General features: G+C 35.0%; 1 protein-coding gene and 1 long non-coding RNA gene across 3 annotated transcripts in view; one reads left to right on the top strand and one right to left on the bottom strand.

Moving 5' to 3' along the window:
• Positions 1-5,399, top strand: part of LOC105566788 — a 6,703-nt gene extending 1,304 nt beyond the window's left edge. The window contains exons 2-3 of the long non-coding RNA XR_001009309.1: positions 4,685-4,993; positions 5,318-5,399. This is a non-coding gene — a long non-coding RNA (uncharacterized LOC105566788). The remainder of the gene's footprint in view (positions 1-4,684; positions 4,994-5,317) is intronic.
• LOC105566789 lies at positions 3,093-8,158 on the bottom strand. Of its 2 annotated transcripts, XM_012021075.1 has the most exons (6): positions 7,964-8,158; positions 6,895-7,202; positions 5,231-5,839; positions 4,210-4,317; positions 3,976-4,128; positions 3,093-3,482 (listed from the first exon to the last, which is right to left on the bottom strand). In XM_012021075.1, exons 2-6 carry the CDS (start codon positions 7,144-7,146, stop codon positions 3,423-3,425), a joined length of 1,182 nt encoding a protein of 393 aa, XP_011876465.1. In that variant the 5' UTR covers positions 7,147-7,202; positions 7,964-8,158; the 3' UTR covers positions 3,093-3,422. The 2 variants fall into 2 exon arrangements, with proteins under 2 accessions (XP_011876465.1, XP_011876464.1); XM_012021074.1 differs by lacking the exon at positions 7,964-8,158 and having other exon boundaries at positions 6,895-7,491.
• Positions 8,159-8,186: the final 28 nt, after the last annotated feature.

The raw sequence follows: 8,186 nt of genomic DNA, 5'->3' as shown, positions 1-8,186 counted from the left end.
CTCGCTCTCCCTCTCGCTCTCCGATTGTGAGAGTATTTTGTTTTAATAATTATATTTAATATAATAATGTAATAATGCATTTTGAGACAAGATCTTCCCACATAGCACATGTATCCAAGGAGAACAAAAAGTCAGGATGACGTCAATTTGATCCAGAGTTGTAAACCGAACCGAACCATTGAAGTACGTGTATCCGCTCCGAGAGAACGGATCAAAATTTCAATTATAGAATCGTTCCGATCCGGAGCGAACCATTTTTGATTATGATTTCAAACGCTCCGGTTTCGAACCGGAGCATGAAAAACCGGTTTTCGAGCGGTTTCTTTATCTAAAAAGGATTTAATTTATTTAAAAAGATTTACCACGTTTGAGTCTTTGCTACATAGCTGGAGAGGTGGTAAATGTGCAAATTTCACCAGTTCGGTTCGATTTGCATTCCAAGTTCTAAATAATTTACTTCATTCATTCGGTTTTCGGGGCGGTTTTTAAACTCGAACCGGTTCAAAACCGCTCCAAAGAACGTATTTATGCTCCGGTTTACAATCTTATTCGCTCCGGTTCGGTTTACATCCCAAGTCCCAAATAATTTACTCCGTAAATTCATCCGGTTTTCGGAGCGGTTTTTAAATTCGAACCGGTTCAAAAACGCTCCAAAGAACATATATTTTTGCTCCGGTTTACAACCCTGATTTGATCCCATACAGTACCAAAGCTTTCAGAAACATTTCAGAAACCATTGTTGCAATTCCAAGGAGAAGAAAATGTCAGGATGATGTTAATTTGATGTTATATTGACCAAATTTATGTCAAATTTTGGCATTGACCAAAATTTGACATAAATTTGGTCAATATGACATCAAATTAACATCATCCTGACTTTTTGTTCCCCTTGAGATGTTGCAATGTTTCTGAAAGCTTTGTACTGTATGGGATGTCGTATTGACCACATTTATGTCAAATTTTGGTCAATTTGATGGCATTTTGGTCAATATGCCATTTTAGTCAAATGGTATTAAATTGACCAAAATTTGACATTTTGCATCCCATACAGTACCAAAGCTTTCAGAAACATTGCAACATATATCTCAAGGAGAACAAAAAATCAGGATGATGTTAATTCGATGTCATATTAACATCGTCCTGACTTTTTGTTCTCCTTGGGTACATGTTGCAGTGCAATTCTCTCCCGTTTGAAATCTCCCATTTTCGCAGAAATAAAATATAAATGTCACAAGTTCACTTATTATTACTTAAAAATTACAAATTTACAAAATTACAAACTTACGCGATGGCGCGATAAAGCTAAAAATAATTCGATCGGAAGTCACACCCATTACAAGTAAAACACTTACATTAGTGAACATGACATGCATTTATACTCGTCGGCTTTTGCATCATCATCGGTACAATACGTTCGCCCTCGTGTGACGATCGAGGCTAGAATTAGGCCACAAAGTATATTCCTTTACGAAAGTTCGCGCTCTAAACACACATGTACATAAAATGATTAGTTTTTAGTTTCAATAATTGCTCTAGCAAGATATTGTGACAACTTTACGGAATTTGTCGGCATGTACCAACAGCCACTTATAGCGAGTAGAATTTGTATGACACGCTGGTACTTGCAGTTGTTTATCAGTCGCATAAATCCCACATAAAATAATTTAAATAGACGTCGACGGAATTCCTTCAAATGTTAGAGAAATTAAAATTTCTGTGGTAGTTGTTTCGTTTTAATAATTTTCTAGTTTAATGTTTTACAGCGAGGAAATCATGGTGAATTCCCTAATGAGAGTAAAACTATCGCTGAGTTTTTACTCTCTTAATATTGTACGTAATTTGTTTACAAAGTGTCGATAGACGTATCACCCAACTGATAGTCAATAAAAGAATACAGTCTCCTATAATTTTAATGATGATAATAATCGCAATGTCTATGATAATATGGATATAAATTATGATAATATTTAAAATAAACTATAATTATAAAAATTACGATTAATGTGTTTACAAAATCTGTAGAAAATAACAATGAATTGTATATCTTTTATACCGATAATTCCTGTCGCAACTTTTACGAGTTCCACACATTCGAAATCTCAATCCCAGATAACATGCATGTCTAAAAGACATTTTTAAGATGTCTTTAACATGTCTTTCAGACATCTTTTAGACATACACGTCTAAAAGACGTCTTAAAGAAATCTTAAAGATGTCTTTTAGACAAGCATGTTATCTAGGATGTTTATTAACTAAAAGAGAAATCGTTAGAAGACTTTGCACTCTGAAATCTCTACCAACGTTTGCGATGTGTTTGATACGACAGATTTACATTGAATAGCACCGAGGCAGAGAAAAAGATGTTACCTTCTATCTCAAAAATCGGAACTGTTGTTGAAGGAGTGCAATTTGTACTGGCGTTGCTGTGAAGTATCTTCTTTTCTTTTTGACTATCATTTGGGTGATACGTACCGTCTACCGAACGCTTTGAAAAGTTGATGGTTAATTTCGGAAGTTTCACAAACATTTTGGTTCAAGTTTGTGGTGGTAGTAGACAAATTAGAGATATAAGAAACATTGCACTTCAAAAGGAACCGTAAAAACTTACGGAGAGCTGCAGACTGCGAGTCACATCAGATTAGTGTTGTCTTTTCTTATTTAATTGAAAGGGGATAGATTTGCGATTCTCTTTACTTGCGTGATAAAAAGCCCCTATATTGTCGATCGAAACATCGTCGGTATACCGTTGATAGTTTTCAACATGTAAACGAAAAGAATTGATACTCGTAATCTTGATTGTCTGAGGATATAAGTAGACGTCTGTAGACGTCTATAGACGTTTATAGTCGTCGTACGAAAAGTAGTCCCGTTCAGTCACTTGCGTTCGATATTTCCCTCTACGATATATTGGCATCATTCTCTCCAACATTTTTACTGGGTCAGTGTGCAACTTGAGAATCTTATTAACTGCACACGTAAATGAATTAGTCATTCCTGACATTTCTGTAAGCTTATTTGCTAAACTCCTGTTGATTGCTATGCCATGAAGTTATTGTCAGGTAAATAGCAGGGGAAATAAAAATCACGATGTAACCAGTAATGTTATAATATGTTATTGTTTCAATATAGATTCCCAGCGAGAAATGACTCGTCGATCGATGTCGAAACGATGTCGAATCAACATCGATACCGTTAAATTCATGTCGATGTCGTTTGACGAATTATTTCTCACTGGGCCTAAGCTCTAATAGAGTAATGATAAAAGATATTAATGGTGCAAGAGTTTCGGTAAATATTTAGATTAGGTCAGCACCCGCAAATGACCTAATCTAAATATTTACCATACTTTCTTAATTAAAATAATCTGTCAATAATTTAACAAGTTTACAAGTTTGCCAAAGTTTATAAAACATTCGTAGCCGTTAGCCTTTATCACCAATAGATTGCAAGAGGAAGTAATAGGACATCGTAGTATTCACGGACTGCAAATGAAAATAAAACGATTAAAATTAAAGTCTAATGTGCGAAATGTGTAATATTATCAGCACGTGTAGAGACATTTCCAAATTTTGCAAAACGTAAAATTAATGTGTATTCGAAGAAAACAGCTGTTTACGAGAGTGAAATAAAATTCTAATTGACATGAGGTAATTAAAATTTCTTAATTTCTCATATACATACATGTATATTATCTTGTTTTGCACTGTGTAAATTTTTAAGTATACATTCCACTGAATATAATTTGAAAAACAATAGATTTCATTTAAATTTGTAACTTTGTTACTCAAGAATGTCGTATTTGTATATTTTTTACGTTTTTATTCTCTCAAGTTTTGAATTTAACTTTTTAGTTTTCACAGAAGTCAAATGTAAATTAGCTCAAAAAGCGATAAAATTGAAAGCAGCGATTCTATTTGAAATTATGAGCGTGTGCATTTGTGCTCACAATCCGCCAATTGCAAATTAAATACTTACACGAGTGAACATAGCTATATCAACGGGAGAGACAAATGCGTTTATAGTCATCGGCTTTTGCATCATCATCAGAATAACCTTTGTTCTCAAGTGACAATCGAGATCAGAATTGGGCCATCCGCCAAAATATATTCCTTTACGGAAATCATCGCCCTAAATACACCCATATGTATATACGAAATAATTCATTTGGAATTGTAAAATATAATAGATTAACGATTCACTGAAACCCACCGCATTTGTGAGGACGGTACCACACCATGCGTATATAAAAGTTTGAAGCAGTTTTACTAAAGCGTATGTCAGAAAGGTGGTGATGGAGTTAACGTCCATGGTCAAGGTCTATTGGAAAAATTTAACAATTATATTATATTATGAAATATTCGCTGTACGCAGAGTGAACAATCCTTGTAAGCGCAGCGCCATTTTTCGTATATTCCATTTTTTTGGAAGTAGATTAAAAGTTATACATTATTTTACTTTAGCAATATTAAGCGTCGCAAGAAAACTGTAACGTTTGCCTATTCGAGGTTCGCAAATATTCTCTAATGTATCGAAATGAAACACGTTCAAAGTATGAGAACAGGTGTTCACAGGCGAATGGCCTCGTTTTTCTCGCATTCGATTTTGGTCACAAAGTAGGCACCAAACGAAAGGTCTCGTCAAGATGATATGTCCAATCTCAGAGTGTACCTATTTAACATTCCAGAGATATCGGGCTCTACAAATTCCCAGGGCGTAAGCGATGAAGCCGTCTACACAGATACCAACCATTTGTTTGGAATAGAATGGAACCTTTGGAGCCCGATATCTCTGGAACGTTAAATAGGTCCATTCTGAGACTGACATATCTGTAATCAGCTTGACGATCATCTTTAGATACGCCAATGAAATGTTTCGTACAGCATCTTCAGATAAACTCAAGACGTGAATATAAGATCGGACTGTGAATACCGGCCCTAGACTGCTACCTTCGAGCTTTGAAAAGTGAGGCAAGAGTTCCGCCATGTCTTGTTAGGTAAATAGCAGTCTAGTATTATATAGAAGTTTGTGGTTACATTAGCAACATGACAGGCTTATTTTACGACTGATCCCATACAGCACCAAAGCTTTCAGAAACATTGCAACATTGCAACAATGTTTTCTGAAATGTTTCTGAAAGCTTTGGTGCTGTATGGGATTGCGATTGCGCAATACAAACGGATTAAACATTACGACATCAAATATCAAATTTTGCGTTAATGTATCCACGTACCGTTGTTATCTCGTACATCAATGAGCAAAGAAGAATTGCGTTGGTGACGATGTGCCAGAAAATAATTCTTCCATAAATGTGTTCCAGGATATCGCGGCATTGCAGTAACTTCTGATGCTTTATTATACACGTCCTTAGAAGGTCTGACAAGTTGTCGGTGGACAAAGGATTCACAAGCCTGAAGGTCATGGCGTTCATCGTTGAGGCAAACTGATAAACATACAAGCCAAAGGTACCGTCAATGGTGCACGCCGTCGAGCTGCTGAATATCACTAGGACCGTTTCAAAAAATAGATGAAAATGATACAAAAAGTTGTCGGGAACGGTCCAGAAATGTGCGATTCCCCTTGCGAGTGGTAGGGTGTAATTCGTGGTTAAATGAAAGTGACAGAGGCCGCGGATTATGAATAAATATGCAGGCATATAAAATGCCAAGAACAATGATAATATGACGGCGGCGTATGTGTACGTCAAGATGCACATTGTAGGCAGGGACGAAAACATTATCGTCTGGATTTTCTCGTTTCGCACAAGCTCCTCTTCGAAAACATCATTTAGCGTCCGGTGATAATTCATCAGAGACCGGCGGTTCACCAGGAAAGTTGACACCTTAGAAGAAAATTAGAAATAACATTAGAAACTTCTCCTCCACGCGGGACAAAGATGTGTACACAGGAACTAATGTGATATGTTTCATACCGCGATTTGAAAAAATTGTCATATTTGATTCAAGTGATTGTTATCGGAAAGAGTCTTTCTATTTATTGTCATATTTGAATTTCAAATGAACATTGTGTATTTCTTCCTTGCTAAAAATGGGGCGTTTCAAAGAAGTCACGCTTATTAAAAGGTAATGCATCAACCGATACATTAAATGTGCTCGAGTAAGAAATATGCGTTCAATTTATTTTATAAGATAATCTTAACTAAATAATTTCTAATAAGAATATTCTTCAATGCCGCCAGCAGTAATTAACAACGACATTGTTTTCTTGACCATATATCTGGCATTTTTAATAATACAGAAAAGTTATTGCGGAAAATATCACCTCAGCCAGGGTTTCACCAATTCGACCACTGAGGCATGTGGTAATATTTGTCGCAATAACAGTATAAAGATGTTGTCTTCGCGTCTATTTTTCGACAAATATTACCACGTGCCTCGGTGGTCGAATTGGTGAGACGCCCGCCTAGAGTGTAGGGAGGTCCAGGTTCAAATTCTGGCTGAGATAATGTTTCGCAATAAATTTTCTGTATTATTAAAAATGCCAGATATGGCCAAGAAAACACTGACGTTGTAAATCATTTCTCTTGCGAGTATTTGTTTCAACTACAAACCCGTTTGCCTATTTATCGAATGTATAAATATGTATAAATATGTATGTAGCTAATTGAAGTAATTTTGCAATCTGTTTGGTTCGTCGCAATTTAGGGCGCGAATGTAGTGACATATCAATGTAACACGTTACGTCAATAGTACTTGGATTTGCCGGATTTTGTGGGCATGTACCAACAGCCACGGTTGTTGAGTAGAGTCCGCAAAAGGAAACGCTCGTATGCATGTACGATGCTTTTCTTTATTAATCATTTTAGTGTGTAAAATAATTTTCTGGTCTTGCTTTTCTTATACACATAATGTAATATAAGTTTCTCTTTATTCGTACCTTGAGAACGGCACCGATTGCAGATATTGCTATGCCTACGAATTTCATCATATATACTAAATTATGTCTCAGCACATAACTGTTATGTGTGCTTAATATGAAGTATATAATCATCAACAAAATCACGCAAATGGACCACCAATACGTGGATTTGCCGGATTTTGTGGGCATGTACCAACAGCCACAGAACTTGAGTAGAGTCCGTAGAAAACGCTCGTATGTACGATACGTCTCCAATCCTTTATTAATCATTTTGTGTATACACACATTGAATATCTCAAAGAGACTTTGACAAAGAGCGTTTTCAACTAAAAAAAAATTTTATCTCTTAAAATGCTGGAAAAGTTTCTATTTGTTTAATTTGAAACTTGTCAAGAAAAGAAATTACAGCAGCTTTTCTAATAAGAAATATTTACGTGTTTCCCAATATTGTAATTCCTTAATTCAAACGTTAAAATACTGTGCAGTTTTAATGATGATAAAATGATGATTATATAATTATTCACGATTACATTTATGTTCACTCGTGCAAGTATTTAATAACTTGGAAATGCTAACATTTGTATTTGATTTCTGTAAAAATTAAAGATTCAAAATTTTGAGAGAATAAGAACGTGAAAAAATATGAAAATACGACATTCTTGAGTAAGAAAATTAAAATCTTTAATGAAATATTTTACTTTTAATATAATAACGTGTCGGTGATTGAATAAGAAATATTAATATTTAAAACTGATTCTAAAAATTTAAAATAGTTGAGATTTCCACTTCAAAAACTAACATATACATTATAGTGGGAATATTATTTATCACGACTCTTATCTTACGAGAATTTAAAATTGTGTATTTTAATCTAGTCTTTAGAAGAAACTGATGTAAATGTCCAAAGATTGCGTATTGCGTGTGAGCACTGAGAAAAAGTATATATTTTATATCGATTATTTCGGTTGCAACTTTTACGGAGTGCCATCCAAAATCTTAATGTTTAATAAGGTGACTTAATGTTTATTAAGATGATTAAAAAGAGAAAGCCGTATTGCTAGGAGACTTTGCACTTTGAAATATCTACCAGCGTTTCCGATGCGTTTGATACGACGGATTTACACTCAATGGCACAGCGACTTAGAAAGGTTTTACCTTCTACCTCAAAAATCGGAACTGTTATTGAAACATTACCGTCTGTATTAGCGTCGGTTTGAAATAACTCTTTTACCAGCTACTATCTGCGTGATACGTATCATCCCAGCAAACCAACATATAACTGTTATATAACTGAAAGAGCGTATGGAAAG

This window comes from Vollenhovia emeryi, unplaced genomic scaffold (genome assembly GCF_000949405.1).
Source record: "Vollenhovia emeryi isolate VEMERY1.0 unplaced genomic scaffold, V.emery_V1.0 DF939142.1, whole genome shotgun sequence".
NCBI lineage: Eukaryota > Metazoa > Arthropoda > Insecta > Hymenoptera > Formicidae > Vollenhovia > Vollenhovia emeryi.
This window is presented reverse-complemented; position numbering and strand designations above follow the sequence as displayed.